Source organism: Serinus canaria, chromosome 8 (assembly GCF_022539315.1).
Source record: "Serinus canaria isolate serCan28SL12 chromosome 8, serCan2020, whole genome shotgun sequence".
In the NCBI taxonomy this organism is placed as follows: Eukaryota; Metazoa; Chordata; class Aves; order Passeriformes; family Fringillidae; genus Serinus; species Serinus canaria.
The window spans coordinates 9,266,966-9,291,102 of NC_066322.1; the positions used below are offsets into that span (position 1 = coordinate 9,266,966).

General features: G+C 41.7%; 2 protein-coding genes across 5 annotated transcripts in view; both read right to left on the minus strand.

The window, feature by feature from the left end:
* NASP (nuclear autoantigenic sperm protein) overlaps nt 1–24,137 on the minus strand; it is a 189,046-nt gene that overhangs the window by 11,580 nt on the left and 153,329 nt on the right. The gene's annotated exons all lie outside the window — the stretch shown is intronic.
* On the minus strand, nt 170–21,623 carry AKR1A1 (aldo-keto reductase family 1 member A1). 3 transcript variants are annotated; one of them, XM_009088678.4, is made up of 9 exons: nt 21,466–21,623; nt 19,115–19,210; nt 12,740–12,859; nt 10,878–11,029; nt 8,565–8,760; nt 7,777–7,976; nt 6,686–6,758; nt 5,680–5,766; nt 170–2,080 (listed from the first exon to the last, which is right to left on the minus strand). In XM_009088678.4, the coding sequence occupies exons 2-9, from the start codon at nt 19,202–19,204 to the stop codon at nt 2,015–2,017; spliced, it is 984 nt and encodes a 327-aa protein (XP_009086926.1). In that variant the 5' UTR covers nt 19,205–19,210; nt 21,466–21,623; the 3' UTR covers nt 170–2,014. The 3 variants fall into 3 exon arrangements, with proteins under 3 accessions (XP_009086926.1, XP_050833269.1, XP_018767939.1); XM_050977312.1 differs by lacking the exon at nt 21,466–21,623 and adding an exon at nt 21,282–21,311; XM_018912394.3 differs by lacking the exons at nt 19,115–19,210; nt 21,466–21,623 and adding an exon at nt 15,620–16,091.

The following is a 24,137-nucleotide window of genomic DNA, read 5'->3' on the forward strand; positions in this document are numbered from 1 at the left end:
TGCCCCTCCCTGCAGGAACAGAGCTGGGAAGTGTGGGGTTCACAGAGCTACAGTATTAGTGTGCTTTTCTTGGGAATTCTCCCAGCCGAATTAGGTACTCTTGCTCAGAGAAATAACTACAGAAAGTTAATTGGGGCCTTGATAAGAGGGAGAGAAAAAGTCAAAGTCATACAGTGAATACAGAATTTATTTAAACAAGCAAACATGCAAGTGAAATAAGCAAGAAAAAACACTGTCCTTGGCAGGCTGACTGCAGTCTGCAGAGTGCCTTCAAAGTACAATTGCTTCCCTAATGATTGCAACAAGAACCGTATTCAAAGTCACCATGTTTGAGTAGAATTAAAGAAACCAACAAGAATTTAATTTTCCTTAGGAGAAAATGTCCAGTCTAGTAAAGAATCCTAAATGAGGTGCAATGGCTTCCTCCACTGAGGCAAATTCATCAGGAATTAGGAAACATTTTACAGGAAGGAACAGCAGTTCCTGAAATTTTGCCTGCGGTTTACAAGGAGTGATAAATAGATGTCATTCTTTTTTTTTTTTTTTTGCAGTTCTGCTGCACACTGTGAGGCCCAGGGCAGGAATTGCCTGAGAAGGCTTTACACTCAAAATGAATGCATAGGTCTGCTATAGGCCTATGGCAAATGAGGGTACTCAAATTAAAGTGTCTAATTCTTTAACTTTTAAACTATTTGATATACAAGACTATTTTTCTAATTGCTTGCTGCTACTATGGGGGAAAAAAATTAATCCTATTTAACAGGTAGAGAGGACCAAAATAAAGTGTTGATGTTTCTAAGGCCACAGGAAGTGTCACCACCAGAGCACAGGTAGGCACAAATACCTCTTGCCCTTTGTGCTCAGATGACCAGCCAATTCCTTAGGAGACTGACACAAAAGAAAACTGTGCTTAGAGCTGGAGTTCCAGTCCAAGGGTGCATCAGCACTCAAATTAGTCCCTGCCAGGGGAACATAGAGACATGGCAAGTAGAAAAACAGGCACAAAAGGCAAATGACTCACCCCGAGTTACCAGCAGGTCAGTGGTACAGCAGGAGACAGGAGCAGCTCTCCTCAGCATCAACCAAAGACATTTTTGGCAGCAGCCAAAAATGCAACATTAAAACACTGGGAGCTCTGAAAGGTCTTTGGTCTTACTGTACAATTAGGAACTAATTCTGTGACCTTCCAGAACTCAAAATGGATATCTTTGGTAAAGCAACACTGGACAGCTTCACTGGAAAAGCAGGATGTTTTCTGCAAGACTTGCTGAAAAGTTCTTGTGGCTTTTGTGATAGGATCAGAGCTGCTGTCAGAGCTGAAATCCAGCACTGTGACAAGCAAGAGAGAGAATTGCCCTGAAGGCCTGCTCCAGGGTCTGCTTTTATTCTGCTCAAATCTACAGGCAAATCAAAATAAAGAGAAAATTGACAACTCTAGGTCCCAGAAGTACTAGGAAGTGGATAAAAGCATTGGGCATGGCTGATTACTTGGGTTTTAATGAATGGTTTATGGACATAGTGCAATTGTAGCACCTTTCACTTTATTCCCTCAGTAAAAAATTATTAATAAAGATATCAAAGCTGATGGCTGAGCAATTCTTTAGCCTTAAAAAGCTTTCACATCTTCACCCTTTTTTCCCTCATCATGGTAGCAACTGAAGTTTTCAAACCATTTCACAGTAGTAACCAAAGTAATTACTCAAAGTAATGCCTTTGTCTGATAACGATATGTTTGGAACTTAACTTAGGCTCCTTCACTCTTTATCTAATCTTCAAAAGATTTGATGCCTCCAGGAGCCAGCCAGCAGTCATTGTAATAGGTCTACAAACTTTGCAACAGAAGCTACAGGATCTCCAGGCAGGAGGTCGATTAGAAGTAGTACATTGTAGGAAAATCCACTTGGGAAGGAAAGTTTTAATTTGGACAGTGGTAACTGTCAAAAAATCGTGGCAACAATTACTTTGTGGAAAGGCAATTACAGGAGCGTTACTTTAACACCTTCTTTTCCAGTAGTTAATAGGGGTCATTGAAGGGGTAGTGGGGGTGTCCAGCATCTCTGGCTACTAGCTTTCCATCCACCTGTGAAATAAACAAGACAGACTCAAGTCAGAAAAACAAAATCCACTCTTACTCCCACTTTCAAGTTCTCCATGATTTAGATTTCTAAAACTTTGTATCCCAAAAATCTGGGAGTACATCTTTCAGCTTGAACAAGAGCTCTCCCCTCTACTCCCAGGTCCTCTTTGCCTTTCTTGAAAGAAAAGACACTTCTGTAGCCTAGAGCAAGAGTCTCTCGAGCTGCAGAGACTTGAAGAATTAGACTAAGGATACTTAAAAGCCTTGTGCCTTGTAGTTGTTACTGAGTAAGTGCTGTAACATGCACACTTCAAAACACTTTATTGGAGTTGGAGCCTTTGCCCATGTTTCCATGATAGAGAATTGCTGGGCTGCCAATTTTAGAGATGGATAAGATGAGAGAGGCCTGTTGAGGGTCATATACTGAGGCATTAATAGTGTCACTGAACTCCTTTTAGGAACATTTCCACAGAAGATCAACTTGTCCAGCTGTAAAATGGGAGCACTGAAACCAATATTCACAGACAACCAGAGGCTTGGGCTGGCCCAAAACCAGACATAGCCATGCAGAAGTCTCAATGGACAACTTGCATTTCTGTTGTACCAAGTCCATTGCAACACCCCCAACTTCCGTGTGCCTGAGGTACAACCTCATCTGTAACTTTTGGGGAAGTCTGGGTGCGGCACTGGCCCACAGCACACACCTCTCCACATGTCAGGCAAGCACCATCCAGCCAAAACTTGAGTTAAACAACTAATGCTTCAATAAAAGTTATATTAGAGAAATCCTTGATTTTATACATAAAAACGTGATGGTAGTAATCACTCGAAATGTTATGAGCACAGAGGTAATCACACGGACTTCCAAACCAAGTATCCACTAGCAAGTGCCCCATTAGCTTTGAATATAAAACCTGCATTTCAAAGCGACTGGAATTCCTGCAATGAGCTGTTTAAATGAGAGGAGTCACCTGGGGGCACTGCAGAGCACAGAACGAAGATGTTACCGTGTAACATTTGACTAACGCTCCGATTAAAATAGATCTGCAATGAGGCTCTCAGCTGAAGGCAATCCTTAAAACAGGACAGAAGTGTCACAGTAGCTTCAGGTTTCCTCAAGTTCTCTTGAATGCCAACAGATTCCTCATGTTCCTAGAATTCATGTTCTTCACTTTCTCCCCCGTTCTGTCCCCCTGCATATTTGTCCACACAGAGCAGACAAGAATTCTTGTTCACAGCAGGCCAAGACAGCAGCTGCCAGAAGCAATGTTTCACATCACTTATTCCAGTCTACTCCAGGAATGTGAGTGGAGAGGGGGATAAAATCAACAATGAACACACCTGCAGGTCAACAGTAGCTAACTTTTCAAAAGAGATCATGATGTGCTCACTACATTCCTCCTCTCCTGGCCTGACAGTCATTTAAGTTTCACTCAAGTATAATCCTTGAGTTATCACTCAATTATATTCCTTGGCCAATTATATGTTTCCAAAAGTTTGGATTTCAGATTGGTGGAAGGTAACTTCCAAACTCTATCCAGATAATGAACAGTTAAAAGTATAAAGCAACTTTAATTGTCTACATGCAATGGAATAGCCTCCTCTCAGGCTTTAAACATATACAACAAAGAAGAGAGTGGCACAATTTTAAGAACTTGTGGCTATAGATCAATGAATTGAAGCAAAGAAGAACTGTCTCATCAATTACAATAGGAGCCCTCTGCCACTGTCATATCACACTTTGAAATCCAGACACTAAGGCAGATTCGTAGAGGAGATAGGCATGAAAGGTTAGACAGGAATTTTAATTCACAGTTGATGAAAATTATTTCCAATAAGCCCAGAAGGGATAGGCAGGAGACAAAAGGTTCCATTAGAGATCTTAAAGCTACAGAGCTGTGATTTAACTCCACTCATCTTGCTTCTTCCTGTCTCATTATCTGACAATATGGCAATATCTTTGAAGCCCAGCTGCATCACATTCACCCATTCTCAAACTGGATGGGCTGCCACTTTGAACTGTATTTCATCTCTCCTTTGTGAATCCCTGTGATCTGATCAGGTCTCCCAGGTAACAAAAGCACATGAGTTATCCTTGGCTCATTCAGGCCAGACTCCATTTAAATGTATTTTGCCGTTTCATTAACAAAAATAACTTTGTTTTCAGCATGAGTAACAAAACACTTGAAAGAAACATATTGTCAGCAGCAGGTGCGCTTGTCACTACCCCATTCACACTGATCAGCAGCTTGTTTGGTAGGCAGATTCCTGATCCATAAACAGAGAGAATTTTGGCTGCAGGGGTGTGAGGGTTTATATTTATGCACACATACAGTTAAAAGGATGGCCTTGAGGCTCATGTAAGCATGACAAACTGTGAAAGCTGCAACACATATCTATTCTTGATATGAGACAATCATTCCCACACATTCACAGCTTCTTTTCTAACTTGGGCTGGTCACTGATATACTCTCAAGTATTCAAAAAACCCACAATGATAAATCCTGGAGAAAAGCTTTCCCCAAGGAATTCCTACAGCCAGCCAGCAGCCACTACTGAAGGATAATTTACAGGCACAGCACTGAAGAGGCCAGACTATGCCTGACAGCTCCCAAATTTCTGAGATTTCCTGTATCTGTACAGTGCACTATGTGGCAGAGAAGGGATAAATCACTTCAGTGTCATTAGAGCACAACTACAGCAACTTGTTACAGTTGCCATGTCCTGGCCAGTGATGCACCAGGGAACAGCAACTTTTCTTTTTACAACTTTTCTGTTGTAAAGTCAGAAGCAGGACAAGAAGAAATGAGAAACACTATAAAGACAGGAGATAATAAGGCATTGACGTGGCATTTTGCAATGAGGGAAAAGGAATAAGTTAAGGTCCTTTAATGTAATAAAGGAAAGACCAAGAGGATTTCAATGCTTACAATGCAGCAGATTCTCTAAAAACAAACTGGCATCTGCTAGCACTTGAGGTAAGGGTTCCTGTGACACAGTAAATTACTGATGCTTAAAGATGCTGCAGCTAATGGATTTGGGAAGAAAAATAGAACAGTCTAATCCAAATTCCTTACATTGGAAAAAGGTCATTACAACAGATTCTGAAAAGGGGGACATGCAGTGGAGGGGAGGGAACAAATTCCCTGATGTGACTTCCACCATGGATGTGGAGAAGCAGCAGCACCCTGAGTCTTCATCGATCTTAGAGGTTTATGGTACAAAGTAGACAGTGACAGCTGGCACAACGAGTACTTCTGTAGAAATGCCATGGAGTTTAGCCTGCTTGGACTTAAGAAGAACAAATCAGCCAGAGTTTGGTGAGATTTGAAGATGGGACTCCAACTTGAAGACCCATGGGAGTTAGTAATGAGAACTCAAGAGAGAGCCACCCATGTCCAAAACAGAGGATGAAAGTTTTCAACAAGCTGCCTTTTCTGTACCCAGCTTTTGAAAAATTCTTTCATCTTAGATACACTAAGAAGATGCAGTGTTCTTATGAGTAAGTAATTCTGATGGGTACTAAAGAAATACATCTGTAAAAATCCCAGGTGGTGGCCATAAGCACATAATAAAAACTATTAGATACACAATAAATTTACCGTAATCATTGGCACTATGTAACGCCAGTTTTTATTCAGGTTTCCAATGTAGCTCATCTCCTCTGCTGTGAGGCTGAAGTCAAACACCTGAGAACAAAAGCCAGAGGCTTTACTCAATAACCTTAGGTTGCCATCAGTTTGTTTTCTGCTAATAAATGTGAAATTGCAATTAAACTCATAACAAACACCAAAGCAAAGGCCTAAAGTCTGAGCTGTTCACACACCTTCCAGCTCTAAGCTTACACTGGTACTGCACAGTGCTCTGCCACTAAGGTAGAAAGAAGTGTGACTATCACAGTAAGTACAGTAAGTGCTGCCTATTCAATAAATATTCTGTTTCCATGTAGATCTAAACCTCGAGCAACTGCAGAATTTATAGGAATTTGTTGAGATTTTTAGTAGCACACTACATGACAGAATTCAGATTAATGGGAATAACAGATACATGAACAATTCTTACTTAAAAACAACTATGTAACCCGCCAATCTTTATGAAAAAAGATTCATAAACATCCCTCAAGATTATTTAAAGTCAAATAATTTCTGAAGTCTCTACTTCAGAGCAGAAGTGAACCACACTCCTTCAGCATCACTAGAATGGCAGTTTGCTGGAGAAGTAGTCACCAGCCCTCACTTGCAGGATAGAGCATCTATTATGCATAAAAAAGAGTCACTGAGCATAGTCAGAAGACTCCCTATTTCAATAGACTTGTGTCTCAAAAAAATTTAAGTACAGATTTTTCATTTAGACCTCTGCAAAGTATATTCTTTACCTTCTGATAACAAGACTGTGCATGTGCACATTGCACACACACACTGAGTTGCTTGAAACACATCCTTTGTTTTCAAAAAGCATCTTTACCCTCCCTCCCCAGCATGTGCATACATTGATGAACAAGTATGAACCAAGTGCCTCAGCTTGCTGCTCTGCAAGTTATAGGATAGTGCAGCAATTACTCACATGGAAAGGGCATTTCTGCAACTCCTCTCCTCCATTTCAGCTTACCTGCAGATTCTGCTGAATGCGAGCAGGAGTGACACTCTTGGGAATGACAACCACTTTACGCTGCACTTGCCATCTGCAAGAGGAGGTGAGAGGCTTTGTCTGTGCATGCAGTCCAAGGACAATAATTATTTATTTTGGTTGAGCAATAATATCTGGCAGCAGAGATGCCACTTCTGTGAAATAAAACTCTCCACAGCCCTGCACTGTATTAGGACCTGGTGTGTCCAAGCTAAAGCAAGACTGTAACAACTGAATTAATCAGAGAGGGGAAGATGTTCATGCATTGGAACAAGCACCCAGGTTTCAACTGCTTTAAGCTAAAAGCCCAAGAAACAGTCAGAAAAACATACTTAGGCATTTCAAACAAGTTCTAACCTGACAACCACTCAGAAACTAAATGAAAACCTAGATCCCTAAAGTGCCTGTCTAGTGGCTTAAGCAAAAATCTTGAATACATTCAGCTCTCTGGGTAACGTGCTACTGGCCAAGACTGTGGTAGTGACACTGATGGATACAAAGCCAGTCAAGAAAAATGAGGATAGAAATCCAATTTTAGTTTACAAGATGCTGATCACATTCTGAGTATCACTCAGTCACCTTGTTTTCTAATACCTGGCTATATAAAAACAAAATAGCAAATAGTTCTTCAGTGCAAAGGAGGCAAGTCTTTTCCTCAGCCCCTCTTCCTGGGAGACCACCTGAATGCAGTAGCAAGCACTAGAGGCTTCAGGGAACCAGCCTGATGCAATTTCAGTGGGCAGCACTCAGATGTGGTACACTGCTGCTTTAAATGTCCTACTGCTATTTCCCAGCAGAAAAGGTACTGTCCCAGACATGGCAACAGCCCATGTGAACTATCTCAGACATGGATCCAGGCCCTAAATGGACCCCTCTGAACTAGCCTACCTGCCCTAAGGCAGGACTAACTCTACTAGTTTTGTAAAACAAGCACCAAGTGGGCTTTGCTTTTGACACTCCCTGTGATTTTAACCCCTCCCTGACACACTCTAAGTAGATTCCTTCTAGCTTGTATGCTTTGCTTGACTGAAGGCTGGGTCCCAAACACCACCTCTCTCACAATTATTCTCTACCTGAGAATGATCTGTGCAGGTGACTTGCTGTATTTTTCAGCAATTTTTTTGACCCCAGGTTCCTCTAGCAGCACTGGCTCATCCGGGTGTTTCCACATGCGATCCGGAGAGCCAAGGGGACTGTAGGCAGTGACCACCAGTCCTCGTTTCTGGCAGTGAGCAATCAGCTCATTCTGAGCTAGGTAAGGATGGCATTCCACCTATTAAAAGGACCCACAATGAGTGGCTACAGAACAGATATCAACGTACAATGAAACAAACAGGAAGTAAAGCACAAAAGAACCCAACATATCACAGGAGCTCATTCCAGATTCCAGAAAACCTTATGAGGATAAGGTTTAAGTTAACCTTAGTAAATCAAGTCACTGCCAGGAGAAAGAAGTGTCTCATAGGCTAAGAGAACAGATCACCTAAGCTTGGTGCTGGACTTTCCCTTGGTACAAAACAGATCATCCAACAAGCAAGGAATTTCTACGCAGTAGGGATTCAAGTTACTCCCTCACAATCTTTCCTTTTTACAGACTAAATTGTTCCTCACACCGAAGATGAATTCTTCCAAAGACCTGTTCATCTAGGCAGGTATAAATGCCCACAGAACATGAATGTAGACTTCCTTTCCAATCTGCCTGGAAAGACAGCCTCTGTGTGCCTGCTCCTGCAGAGCTGGCTAGATTCTTCCCTGCAAATAAGAAGCTGCACCTCTTGTGCTAAACACATGACATTGGTTTGCAAATTCTTCACTCTTATGGACAAATAGGAAAGGTATTTGTCTCCTTTATCCACCTTACCTGGAGCACAGCTGGCTTCACAGTAGCCACACTTAGTACGTCATCAATCTGCCGACTGTTGAAGTTTGACAGCCCAATTGCTTTCACAAGACCTTTCTCCACCAGTTTCTCCATAGCCTTCCAGGTTTCCTTATAATCAATGTAGTCATAACGCATTGTGTTATCAGGATTCTTTGGGAAGAGATTGTCCCCTCGTCTACAGCAACAAAGGCAAAGTATAAATACATGCACCAAGTTATTTTAGTTCTTCACTCAAAGTAACCTTCCTCACAGTAGTCTTAAAAGTTTCTACATAGTCTTAAGGACAGAGTACAAACTGAATGAATCTGTTCAATTCCATTATATGACAACCTATAAGCAGTTATTACACAAGACAGTTGATCCTACATAAAGCTGTTACACAGCACTTTGAAGTACTCACCTATACAGCAGTGAATACACAGAACTGATAAACCACTGCACACACAGCAGCAGTTCTTTGCATCCCCATAAAACAGCTGATTTAGGGAGCAGCAACTCAGAGGGCAGCTTGGAGTTGCTACCAAAGGGATCTGTGTTTAAGAGCTATCTAGGAGAAACTATATTCAAAGGATACTGGTCTTCCCGCTCCCTCTGGATTCTGTAGCTGTGTCACTACTCAATACAAGCACAGATTCTCCCAGAAGTTTGTACATGTTGTTTAGTCTTAGCATGTACAGGTTGGGTGTGTTTCCTTCCCATTAGTCATACCAACACATTTAAAAAAAAAAAAAAAAAAAAACAAACCAACCACCCAAACAGATACGAAATACCCAGCTGTGCCAGGTGACATCCCCACAGCCAAAAGGGTGAGACCTATGACTGGACTCTGAGCAGTCCATGCTGGGAAGCATACCAGCAATTCCCCTGGGAGAGCCGTGCTCCATAATCACAACAGGACTCTACTGGCTCAGCAATGAGATTGTTACACTGCTCTAGCTCAGCAATGAGATTGTTACACTGCTCTAGCTCAGCAATGAATGTGTGAGAAATAGCAGTACTTGGGAACAAGGGGAGATGGTTCTTCATGTCACTGGAAAACCTAGAACCAAAACTAACTCTGAAAGCCTTATGAGCTCCCAAGTCAGAAGAGAAGCTTCACATGTCAAGAGTACTGCATTAAGTGAGAGTAATTTTCAAGACCTAGGTCACTGTGATTTTCATCTTCAAGTCTGTTTTAATTTTTCTGTAAATAACATTCCTTAGCTTAGCCTCCCAATGCAACTGGCATTATAAATAAGCATGCATTAAAACCGTTACATAGAAATAACGGAAAACTGCAGAATATACTGTTTCCAATGAGAAAAGAAATGAAACTGCTTTGACTGTCAGTTTTGTCAACAGTGTCCCAATATAATCTAAATTTAAATATTAGTACTATCTAAACTTACATTATTATTTGTGTTACATGTCATTATCAAAGTAATGTTTGATGGGGTGGTTTTTTTCAAGCAAATGAAAAGCAAACCTGTTGCACAACAGAGGGAATTTTTACAAACTCTTCCTCCAGACCAGTTCTACTTAAAAACTTCCTCATTCTGTTATGCTGAGGAATATATTTCTACTTTGAGCATCTTGCATCTTATCATTAGTGTATTCACTTCACATGACAAGAAGGAGGAAAAACATCCTCAGATTTGCAGAACAGAGGCTCCTTAAACTGAAAGGGCTTGAGCGAAGACTCCATGCAAACCTTTGGCAAGGAGATTTATTCCTCCTGCCTTTTTTTTTAGTAGTAGTTGGGTTGGGAAACTACTACTTCCACATCTACAAGGAAATAGAGTATGGAACTGTGCTCCTCATGGGATTGTAGGATAAGTGCATTTAACACTTAACTGGAAAGCTTTCTTGTCTCTTATTTCCTCAAATCATAGAATTACTTCAATTTGTGTCATAAGAAGTCAATTCACTTCTACCTCGTACAGATACCACCATGATCCTGCATGTGCTTGTCCACTCCAGTACAGTTAATAACTACAAGTGAAAAGTGTTGTCTTTATGAAGCACTTAATTCTCATTTTACAGATCAGTACAGCTAACACACAAGGCAGTTCTGGTATTTTCTCAAGGTTACCAGGTAGGCCAGTGGCAGAACCAAGAACAGCTGCTATACTTCTCCAGTGCTTAGATGAAGACACTAGACTGTTTTAAACTCTAAACACCAAAAAACACCTTGCAGGCAGCATAAACAGGAAGAAATTCACAGCTCAGAAAGAACATCCTCAGGATATAACATGAGCCACTTATGCAAAACTGGTGTTTCTGCATTCTGTGCCCTCTGCATCTAGAACTTACTCAAAGGCATGAGGCCAGTGCATGAGGTACAGGTCCAGGTAATCCAGTTTCATATCTCCAAGTGTTTTCCTCAGTGCTGGCTCTACATCTTCTGGGTGGTGCTTGGTATTCCAGAGCTTTGATGTTACAAACAGGTCCTCCCTTTTAATAACCTTCAAGAAAGGAAGGAGAGCATAATATACTGGAGCAAGTTCAGAAAGAGAATTGCAACAATTCCCCAATTAGTTTTAAAACAAAGAGAACAACTGAAGTTTTGTGGTTTGTTAAGGTTTTGGTTTTTTTTTAAACAAAAGGAAAAAAGGTAACACATGGAACCAACAAATTAAACCTTTCAAAAATATACCGGGTGGAGAAGAGCCAGAGAAATACACACGGTGACAAGTCTTAAAGTATATCAAATACTTAGCAATTAGAAGTTTTGAAAAACAAAAAAAATTTCTTTCCATATACTCACTCTTCCAAACCTTCCAATTCAAGGGTTAAAGCCATTACTAAGTGTGATGTCGCCAAAAGAAAGATTACTCCGCTTATTCATATGTAAATTTCAAATTTCCATTTAACAATTCACATATTCCAGGCTCAACCAGCTAACTTACTTTACTCTTCACATGCTATAAACCAAGATTGCTTATTGTGGAAAGAGCATGGGAAAACGAGAAGCATTGCAGTTCCTCTGTAGAAGGAACACACTAAGAACTGAGAGCTCTACCCTATGTTGGAAGGATAAGAACCAGAAATAAAACAATGGAGAACTGGTTAACTAGAAAGTATAAAATACAAAAGGGAGATCACATTGGGCAAAATGCACAGAATTCCATCAGAAAGGACATTTCTCATTGTCTCATGTCTGAGAAAACTTCAGTCAAGTCTATTTTGAAGAATTTGGAATGATTAATTCCTTAGTTTCTCTTTCCAACCATCCAATTATTTCTGTGTTTCACACAAGGATGTTGTGTTAAGAAGGAAGATATTTAGAAATTCTTTTAAAAAGAATTTTGATTCAAATTCTAGTTCTAAGTTAGCTAGCTAATATGAACTGAACAAAATGCTTCCCATTGTTAAGGCAACTAATAGGGAGGAATCCCTGAGGCAAGCTGAAAACAGCCTCTCTCAAGCACATAACAAAGAGATTGCCCTAAAGCCAAGGCAAGAGCAGCAGGGAAGCAAGAAGATGAAAACTTCCTTTCCATGAGCTGTGAGGCTGTACAGGTTATCCTTTATACTTTTGGCCCCTTCAGGGAATAAATTTAAGATCCACCTCAGCTCATGCATAGGAATGCCTTTCACATTACACTATACTTAGGCCTCAAACTCTCAGGTGCAGATCTGGAGTCGCATTTATGACCCTTTCAAACGCAATCACTGTTCAAAAAAAAATTAAAATTCATCACATTTATTCATTCATATTTTATCTATGACCTACAGTTGATATTTTATCAATAACCAAAAAACTAAATTTGCTGTGGCTATCCTCCCATGGCATGCTAGACTGGAAAGTCAGGGTAACTTTTCATATAAATCATGACAAATATTTTACATTATAACTAATGATTCTGGGAACCCAAAGGTATCCAAATTGGGATATTTTGTTAGGGGAAAAGGACCAGGAAAAGGAAAAAAACCACCAGCACCACCAAAGGCATTTTCTGTAGCTTCCATCCCATGATCCCAGACAATCTTTCTTCCCCATGACAGCCAGCAGGGTTCTCATAGGAGACAAAGCTCTCTTTCACACCTTCTCCTGATAAATAGCAAACAGCTGGGGTAGACCAGCAGGAAAAGCCACAGCTGTGAACCTTACAGGGGACAGCTGTAAGCTTTGGCACAGCACACAGTGAGCAGGGCAGTTCCTGTGCTCTCACCTTGCTGGGCCCAACACACTCCTGGAAGGCCTCCCCAATCTCGGCTTCGTTGCTGTAGGCGGCTGCGCAGTCGATGTGGCGATAGCCCACGCTGAGGGCGTGTTTCACTGCCTCCTTCACCTGCAACCACAAACACACGGCCCATGCAGCCACTGGAAAGGGATGTGGCACTGGGGATAAGTTAAAAAACGCTAAGAGACTTGGTGAGGAACACCCCCCAGAAAGCCACAGACCTGTTTAATGTCATGAGATTCAAACATAAGGATCTGGAGTCTCTGTGGCACAGTCCTTAGAGGGGGAAGAGCAAACTGCTGGCAGGCACTCCAAGAAAATGGATCGTGCACACAGGGCCAGCATGCGAGAATGTACCAGGTAGAACACATGCCTACTCTTCACTCTAAAGTTGTTACACTTTTCTTAAACAAAAAATGAGCTATAAGAAGCAGTTTTCAAGTAAGTCATGGTTTAGGAAGACATTTTCTGACCAAAGTGACAAATCAACATCAGTCAAACCTGGAATATATTTCCTCTTGCCCAGTAAAGAAAGAGCCTGGCTTCTAACTCCAGAATCACCACAATTTGGGTTTGGTTAGCCACTCACACTCAACTACCAAGACAATGCTCTTTTATGGCAAGTTTTTTCTTTCTTGTCCCATGTTGCACAACAGCAAAAGTCATGCTGCTGGGATATTCCTGATGATGCTCACAACTTTACAGTCTGCTTTCAACATTGCTGACAATGAAGGTGCTGCCAACAGTAACACAACTCTTGCTCCATATTGTCACACAAAAGCCAGAATAGTTTTTGGAAACCAAGGCACTTTACTTCAAATCTCTATCTGCTTTTGAAAGCTCTAATGAAGCACAAGCACCAAATGTCTTCTCATGTGGGCCTCAGATACAAAGCAAGTCTAGAAATCAGAAGGAACATAGAATGGCATCTTTGTGAGGACTCCTAAGGAGCTTTTGAATAAAGATTTTCTATAGATGATCGTGCAAGAATGAAGAATTACTACAGTTGCCAGTGTAATCATCATCTCCCATTAGGCTGATGACCAATTAGTAAAATCTATTTAATTTAACTTCCAGCAGACAGTTAGCACACATTCTCTCTTACATCTGTCCTTCTGAAATACTACAGGAAGAATAATAAACCCCATCTGTACAGGGATTTCTGTACATTACACCTCACTAACTTGTCTCTTAAGACTCTGGGAGACTGTAAATGACTCTGTGTATAAGGCTTGATGCTATAGGACCATAAATGTCAAGTGAGATCACACCTCTCTTGTCATGAGATTAAAAAATATGTCCACAAAGGCCAGAGGGCTACTTTGATCAACAGTAAGTAACTTAATCAAAGTAGCTGTACATTTGAACATGTTGGTACTTTGATTAACAACTTAATCTAAGTACCAGCATTTTCAAATTGAAAGCTGACAAAATTAGTAATACCAAACAAAGGCATTTACAGTCCTGCTTTCAGATGCTACAAAAAGGCAATAGAGAATCAAATGTGAGAGCTCTCACCTACTGGTGGATTTGATTTGTTTTTCTTGTCAAGAAGTGCAGTAAAAGCAGACACAGGATATTCTGACTACATTCTTTGGCATTTAGAGAGGAAAACTGGAGTGTAGCTCAGTTTCCCTTAGCCAGGATGACAAAGCACTTCTATTACAGCAGTGAACTCTTCCTCTCTCTAGCAGGATGGTACTTACAGTCCTTGTTTCACCTGAGAAAGACATTTCTCAGGTCACTAAAAAATCAAGGGCAGGGTAATTCTGAAATCACTTGAGACATAGTAAGGGCTTTTAATCCTCCAAAAAGGTGATATCTGTGGAGAGGGACAGAAAAACAGCAGTGTTCTGTGTCTGGAACTCCCTACTCCCTGTATCAGATTAATACTGGTTTTAATCAAAAAGGCACAAAGTTTACCATAAATGAAAGTAGGCACCACTCACAGAAAAACAGAGATAAAACACTCCAAACATGTCTCTGCAAAGAGATCAACAAGAGGCTGTATTTTTTTATCAGCATATTTTGAGAAATTTCTAGCCATGAAGAACTGTGGCTGATAATTTAAATAAGGTTTGGAGCTGACAAAAATATTCTGTATTTGGTAAACTATTGCCAGCCTACTAAGACATTTCAATGTGAACTGAGAGCTCCTGTTCCACACAAAAGGCAAACAATTGAGAGGAAAAATGCAAAAAAAAGGGCATTTTTTGAGGGGAAAAATAATAACATAGATTTAAGTTTTTAAAAAGTACTTTTTTTTTAACAAGAAGTTAACTTCAGATAGGTATATGGTAGGGGATAGAGAACAAAAATGCAACAGAGGCAGCTGAAGATTCATATGCCTGTGGGTATTTGTTGTTGTGAAGTACAAATAGCCAAAGGATCCTTCAAACTTTCCATATATTCTTTAGTTTAGCCTGTCAATACTGCTATGAAAGGAGCAATTAGTGAGTTCCCTTTGCATTAGGCAAATTGAGTCACACAAGTGACTCACCAATCCATCCCCACAGAACTCAAAAGTTAAGTCTTACTAAAAGTACATCTGAATGGATCTTTAGACATCTTCCAGCCTAACATTAAGGCCCTCAGCTGGGCAGAGTAAATCCAGACCACTCCTAGACACATTTGTCATAGCCCTCCTTGTGACAGACAGTCTATACCAATGCTTTGAAATCTTTCTGCTCAAAGTCTTTTAGATGACTCACAAAGATGGCCCTGATGCCACATCCCATTCCTCCCAGAGATGAAATTCACAGCTTGCCCTTTGTGAGGGCTTTTCCTACATTTACAAAGTGCGCAGCTCCTCTCACACCTCTCTTGACCACATAACTGCAGCTGCTTCCCCCTTTCATCACAACTCACCTTTCCCAAACCTTGCATCACTGTTGCTGCTGTCTCATCAGCTGTTTCATGCCTTTCTTCACATGGTTGGCCCCAAAACAGACACAGGTATTGTAGTTGAAGCCTCATTCTCCTTCACTTCATAGCAAAGTCCAAGGAACTACACTCCCATTTAAACATCCCAGTAAGGGACTTGGCCTTGTCACCCATCTTCCTTTGAAGATGGATGAACACAATCCGTGGCAGATTCTGATACAATCTGTAAGTCCCCATTAATTATAATATTCATTACTAAATTTCCAATTCTTCAATTTGCCTCTCCCAAGGTTAAAAAACTAACAAGCCGTCTTTATACCTCCAGGCGACACACAGTTCAAGTGACCCAGGAGCCTCTTGTTCACAGCCCAAAGCCATTATGAAGAGATTTCCACTCTTAACAGTTCAATACTACTGGGAATGAAAAGGCTCTGACCAGCCAGCCCTGCTTCCTGCAAAGTTGACACATTTTAGCAGTTCTTTTGCTGAGAGGAAGTAGGAAAAAACCAAACAATGGCAATCAGTGCACGTGATGTTCAGATGCACTGTGACCAGAACACAAGTGTTGCTATATCTCAGTTTCTAAATATTGCACTAAAATTGGCTGAAAAGGAACTCACACCACAAGATAAATAATGCCAATTTAAAAGGTGGTGTTCTCTAAAATAAAGGGGTTTGCCTCTTATCCTTCAAATGTTGAATATAAGTCCCTTCCTCAACAGCAGTGAATTTTTTTGGGCCCATAACCAGGATTCTCTGTACTGTCTAACAAATTTCAAGAACAAAACATCCTTCCCCGAAGCTGCAATCCTGTCACAAGACACCCAGTCTGACTGGTTTTCTGAGGTGCACTTCTCCTCAGCTTTTCCAAGGTTTCACACACAAATACAAGCCCTGTGTCTCCCTGTCCCACAGAACCAGCCTCTGCCACTCAGGTTAGGCTGCTCATCAGGTGGGGATCAATCCTCCAGGTTGAAAGCATGGCTCACTCGAGAGAGCAGAACAAAGCATTAAAGGTTTACAGCTAATCCAGCTGCAATATCAAAAAGCCCTGCTACTGATATTCTTGATGCTTCTGTCTGAATGGATTTCTCTTTGAGCTGATTCATGCTGCCAGTTCATAAACTTCTATACTGTGCTCCCGTCCATTTAACACCCCTCCATCATATTCCTATGGAAATATGCAAAACAAATTTCTCTTCTATCATTTGATCACATAAAACACAAAACATCCCATTATTTTATATGGTGTCAAACCTATAAAATCCTTTCAACCTGGAATTAGATTCAATTATTTTCCCCCTATTAATATCTAGGAAACTGGGACTGTAATGACACCTTTTTACTGGACTGCTAAGATCTGTCTACAAGATCAAGGCTTGTTTACAGTCAGGAACAGTAACAGAAGTAAGAAAGAAATTACTCAAGCTTGGCAAGAGAAAGAATTACAATCTGCAAAATATTTACCCAAAATAATTTAAAAGCCATCCATTTCCACACTTGCTTCTAATGCCCTTGAACAAAAGAGCTGTTGATAAATAGCCTCTACTTGGGAAACCAAATTTAATCAGTGCTTATTCTTCTGCTTCTCTGGGTTTTTGGCCCCTAGTCTTTATTTCATAATAGTAGTTATTATCCCTGAACTACATCATGTCTTTTTAAGAGTAAACCATTTGGACACTGCCTTATTGCTGCTATGCCCCTGAACTTTCAAAAGTGGGAAGCAGAAATTCATTTATTCCAGAGGAATAGCAGCAACTTCTGTAACTCTGCCCCTTTCTACTGCACTTCCTAGATTTTGCCTTTAATACAGTCTACAAAGAAGTCTTTGAAGACAGAAGATATTCCAAAGAAGTGACTCCCAATGACTTCCAAGGAAACCCAGAGAAGATGGCTTGATCCTGTGTGGGGTTCAGCCACCAGCAGCACTGCTGATTATGGCAAAATCCAAGTGAATTAGGTTTAAATTATGCACAAACAGGATCTGTCCTGGGTCATTTCTAAAGCCACACGTTTCTCAGAACAATTAGTTCACAGAATAAACAACACATTCATATTTTGTTTGTTTAGTTTCAGACATTTGCTTTAGACAAAGCATATTAAACTGTTTTGAGTGCACAGAAATTCATCCATTAAGTTTGTGCATGTTAACAAACTTAATTCAGCTGTCATTTGATGTTTTAAGTGGCAAAGCTGCACATTCACCCTTTTCCTCATTTAAGAGGTTGACTAAGCTTTCGCACCAACTCAGCTTCCACATTAGTACAACTTCCATTCCCAACAGATCCACTGTCCTGACAGTTGTTTGGACAGGAAAACCCACTGTAAAATGGCTCTGAATAGATTTAATTTTCATAGCTTGTTTCCCAGCTTTTCCCCTAGCTGGCACAAGAGAATTGCACATCTTGAGAAGAGTTTTAACTTTCCCTCTCAGTCATGAGCACGATGTCATCCAACATACTCCAAAAAACATCATAAAGCTCACACAGGAGTAGCAGTGAGACATCCATTTACTGCACAGACATGCAGTGGTGTGCATAACCCAGAGAAGCTGTGGATGCCCCATCCCTGGAAATGTTCAAGGCCAGGGTGGATTGACCTCTGAGCAAACTGGTCTAGTGGAAGGGTATCCCTACCCACAGCAGGAAATTGGAACTAGATGGTCTTTAAGGTCTCTTCCAACCCAAACCATTCTGTGATTCTACAATTCTTTGAATACCAGCTAGGAATTCCACCAAGCAGTGGACATTACCTTTCACAGGAAGTACATACAATTTCTTCCCCCCAAAAAATGTATATTTTAACTAAATGAAAGAGATACTAAAAGACAGACAAAAGGGAGAAGCATTACAATAGCAGGCACACCATGGAGCACATAAACATTCCCACAGACTGTTTGTAGTAACACACAGAATTGTTTCCAAGTGCGGTGTTTGCCAATTCACTGCATTCAGAAGCAGAGTGAATGTCTAATGATACATGAGCCTTCTTATTCTGAAAGCAGGCTGACCCAAGCAAGTTCTTTGTTTGCCTGCTAACCATTGGCTGGCTGCTGGAACAGGACTTATTACAAGAACAACTTGAGTTTCTGCCTCCCAAAATAATGTTTTCTGCTGAGTCATCAGCCTAAGCCAGAGGGGTGTCTGGTCAGACTGGCAGCCTGAGGACTTGCCAGTGGAAGAGTCCAGCACCATGTTATAGAAACACCATTCACTGGTTTTCTTCTGGGTTTATGTCCCAGAGCTCCACTGCCCAAGGCCAGGGCTAACAAGTCTAAAGGGATCTTCCTTTCTGTAAAGATCTGCTGTCTTTGTGCCTTTGGCCTTAGGCAAATACACACATATATACATTCAGCTTCAGTGGACTCAAGACTAGAACAGCTCAAGCAAAGGATACAGACCTCAGATCTGGGACCTTAAAAAAAAATGCACAAACACACATACTAGTTGAGAGCACAGTATCCTATTGCTCCCTCCTTACTTGGCCACGGTCACTTTTCCAAGTTCCCAGTCCCACGAGAGGCATCTTCTGCCCAGTGTGGAGTGTAACAAAGTCGCACGTTGCAGGCATTTTTGCCTAAAGAATAAAAAGAACAAAAAGTTTTGCGGCAATTCTTTAAGTTGCAACAATTTACCTTTTCTGCTCACAATGGCAAAGTTTTTTTCATCAACAAAGGAAAGGTTTACAGCATGTCCCAACATCCTCACAATCTATGTTTCTGCTCAAACAGTTGAAAAGAAACTGCATTCAGGATGAGCTCCAAAGCTGGCTAGCTGATTTCACTTACTTCCCAAGCTCTGCTGCATCCAAAATCATGAATGTTATTTGTTTAAAAACAAAAAGCAACAAAATTAACCAGGAGTGGAAGAATGCAATGTTAGTTACATCTGACTATGTAGGAGGAATGGATGTTTTCAGAGCTCAGCATCCACATAGCATACCATCCTAAAATAGGTCTGCCTTCTCAGTATTGTCATTTTCTTCACATAATTAGGTTCCAGCTGATGCATGTGTTCACACAGAGTTTATGCTTTCAAGTTTTTGTTTCTTCATAAAGCAAGAACCCTTTCTGTCTGCTTAGCTTCTCAACCCATACTTCTGTAGATTTACTAGCAGACACAGATAGCATACTTGTTTTTCAGAGAGACATACAAGAGCAGTTGGAGTGATCCAGACCTGAAGGCCACTGTACACAAAGGAGCTGGGGATCCCTGTAACAGTTAACCTGAGTAGGATGAGGCTCATCTTGTGCTGCTCTTCACGCCCAGCCTGGTGCTGTGAGATGCACAGGCTGCAGGATAAACTCAGCAGCAACCTGTAACAGGAGTCTGCAGGTAGCTCACACTTCGCACCTGCAATTATGCTACCTATGCATCCTTGCCTTTATCCAAAAATGCAGGAAGTTCTCCTGCAAGCATCCTTTCTGTGTGACAGAAGTGATGAATAGAGGTGTTTTCTTGTAAAAGAATCCCCAGCAGTTTAAATGACCAAAACAGGGAAAAACCCCTGCTGTGTGAGATCTGCCCGATGCTGCACAAGTTGGGGCTCCCAGGACCTGAAGGGATGCACAACTATCAACACTATCCTCTTTCTTTAAAGGCTTAGCTCTAAAAAACATAATTTGAAATGATACCTTAGAACCTGAGTGCCTTTCCTATCAGGACTGTAATGGGCCAGCACCTCCTGGAGCAAGGCAATCATTACACAGACCTAATAGCCCCAGATTTTTACATCCAGCTATTGGTGCTGAAGACAATCACTGGTGAACCAAACTGCAGATGTACATCTGTTTTATTGGGGTAGGAGGTCAGAGAAGACAGGGTGATGGTGCCAACAGTATTCTCTTCTACTCTGAACCTGCACAGCCATTTTGTAGCCAGCTACATGCATGTGGGTGCTGTTAAACAGAATTTAGTTGCCTAAATAAAGACATCATCTTGCATCAAGCAAAACAACAAAAAATGCAAAGCTTTTTCATTCATTTTGGCCTATAATACAAATAAGATGCCAACTGTATGCTTTACACAACCATGTTATGCAATCATCTTAAAGGTAAGAGTTCAGCCCAGAAGACAAGGTACATGTTTAATCGATAACTAGCATCAGCACATTTTTAAGAACCATCTTGCTTCATGTAGCATTGGACATTAACACCACAGAGAGATTTGAACTATTGCCTCTGGAAGAATGAAACAGCAGAATGGCAGACACTGGAAAAAAATACATTAATTAATACTTTCCACTCAGATTCTTCCCTAAAATAGGGGATTTAGGAGAATCACACTTATGATGCTAGCCATAATTACTCAGGTCATTAAAAAGCTGAAAACCTCTTTTTAGAAGAGCAGAGATAAAAACAAACATAAAAGAAAACTAATTCCGGACAAGTAAGGTATGGTTATGGCTTAGCATCACCAACCTACTGCCACATTCACATAAAGGGATTAAAGCTCAGAGTAACTCAAGGGCAGTGTAAGGCTGGGAGGATGCATCAATAACCACAGTAACGCAAACTACCCCGGTTCATCAACCCACAGCTACAGCTCATTTTTAACTTAAAGCAACGAGTCTTCCAGCAATAAAGCAACCATAGCTATGCATGCCATTAATATGTATAGATATGCAAATAGGTACATATTAGTAATACTTAAGTCGCTGTAACCGAGCAGCTTCTGCCGCATAGCCCGAGGATAACCCCTCTGCATTTTGGCTCCCCCAGAGGGAGCGAGCGCGCCCACCTGCCCCTTATCGGGGCGGCGCAGGGCGGGCCCGCCCGGCGCGGGGGGCGGTGGAGGGCTGATAAGGCGGCCCCGCAGCGTTCCCACACTCACCGCCGGTACCGACCGCTGCCGCTGCCGTTACTGAGGCTGCTGCTCTGGCTGCTGCCCGGCCCTTCCGCTTCCGCCGGGAACGTGCCCCGGGCCGCGGGCTGGGGCAGCGCGGGTGCTGCTGACGGGTTCAAATGTGAAAGTCCATCAGTTCAGCGGGGTTGAGCTGCCTTCATGGCTCTGCCCTTGGCGGGGCTCCCCGGCACCGACCCACTCCTGCTTCTCATCGGGCCACCGGCACCGACCCACTCCTGCTTCTCATCGGGCCCTTCATCGGGTCTGTCCCGCTGATCTTCCGTGCCCTCGCGGCCCGGTTCCCGTCGGGAAGCTCAGGCAGCCCCAGACTCGCCGCTCCCGCCGAGCGGTGAAGTGATAAATGCGATGGGCTGCACCACACGGGGGGAAGCCACAAAAGACGACCCCGGGCCATAAATTCGACAAGAAGCGTTTGCATCTTGCCCACTGCTGTTTGTCGCGGCCTCTTGGAGCCGTTTCTACTTGTAGGAAGACCGAATATACGCAGTTTTATTTACAGACCTAAATAACAGGAATCAGGGAAAATGAAAGGCTGGTTGCACTCTTTTGCTCCAGATGTTGTGCTCTAACGTGTATAGAGAAGTCGCACTTTCTGAGAAGGCTGGGGCTCCTCTCATTGCAGATGGCCAGGAATTCATTTCCTTGTTTGCCCGGGACCGCAGTGAGATTAAAGCAGGCTCGTTCAGCTGAGTGCTTTCACTGCTGGGCAGGGACAGCTCTGCTGCTGCCAAGTCAAAGCCTTCCACTGGAGCAGACTTTGGCCTGTAATCGAGAATTAACTGTGTACCCAATCTTAAACACAACTAAAAACAGATAATCAGTTTTGACTTTTATTCCAGGATTCTATCTTGACAAGCAATTTACAAAGATTCAGAACTTATAGTAAGATTAGATCAGAAATAAGGCAATTGATACTGCTGGTGGGGCTTTGAGGAGCCTGTTACTTATTTCCAGAAAGATAAATCTGCTGCAGATTCTGTCTTTGCTGTTCTGACTTGAACTGCTCAGGAGGCTTAAAGGCACAAAGGTCAATTAATCTCTTGGGCATGCATGTGACCAGATTTTTCTGTTGCACAGCCTGTTTTGACAAAATAAAGGAAAGTGGAAGAAAAGTGCAAGGCCAAGACAACAATTATAAGTAACGGGAAGCAGGAAATGAAAGAATAAAGGGGGAGGAATCACTGCTGAGTTTGATTTACTTTTATGAAGACCCTGGCAACCACATCCATTTGAAAATCCACAATCTTCAAGCAAAAGAAGATGCTTGAATTATGTAAATCTCACATATGAAAACTTTAACAAACCTTAGCCTCCAATAATGTAATAGGGGAGTAAAAGAGAAAAGGTAAAGAAGACTAAAACATTTTGTCATCAAAAGGCAGTGGTTATCCAAAAATACAGTAATAGCCTGCTAATTGAAAAAAATATGCAGAAAAGAGGTAATTTTGACCTAGAAATAGAATTTTCACTTGATTCAAACAAGGAACGCTAATACGTGTGTTTTATATTTAATGACATGCAGTTGTTTTCTTTAAAATTATTGTGCACCAGCTGCTTGTGCATAAATGCCCATGGAACTTGTCAGTTGCTGACTTGTCAGCTGACTTTCTGCACATATTAAATTAAATTGTCCCCACATGGCCAGGACTCCACTCTGACTGTGCCTCTGGCAGTATCATGTAGGAGGTTTGGTACATTCAGGACTCAGTGGGCTTTTGGCACATGCAGTGATGAACTCCACAAGGCCTGTGTGGGGTGTCCCAACACGCTGGCTTTTGATGGCATGCAGGGACAACCTCTGCTGTGTGCTCCAGGGGCATGCCCAGTGTTGCCAAATCCATTACTATTCCAGCTAAGTTTATCTTATTCTGGAAATCTTTGATACTCTTACACAAAACCATTCTCAAATGCATGGAAACCCAAATGTGTGGTAATGTTCTGAAACAGGTCCAGTTTCTTTGCCTTTCTTTTTATACACAGGGTAAACAGCAGGGTGTTTGTTTTTCACATCAAGGCCCATTCCCAACCAAGATACATGGGAGATATTGTGATCAAAATGATGGATGTGAAAGCTAGTTTGGCTCCTAGTTTGGGTAGTTTCACTGCTCTGGCACTGCAGGGCCTGCCAGAGCAGTGAAACCTCCTCTTTGTTGATAGATGAAGTACTTATTGTGTCCCTGTCTGAGTGGATGGGTGCAGAGAGGCCTGCACTGGGCTCTGATGCTCCATGCTAATCAGGTACCAGCTGATCCTGTCTGGCAGCAATTTTAGCAGAACACAACAGCACAGTTACACTGCTGTGGGGAGAGAACTCCATCCTTCCAGCACCTGTGGGGGTAGACATGCCCTCTCTTTCCTGGAAAACATAATTGCTTTAATCTAAGTAACATCCTACATCTAAAGGTTGAGAAAGGCTACAGAAACCCAGGTGCTCACTGAACAAGGAGTGGCCCCGACAATTTATTATTCTAAAACCTCCAAAAACTGACAACTGGAAAGACAAGCTCAGAAATTAATCAAAAATAATGAGGCCACAGACATATGAATGGAAAGGCAATGCTCACAGCACCAAGCTGGAACAACCTGCAGACCATAGTGGGTATATTGTGCATCTGAAAGTAAGAGAAATCAACATAACA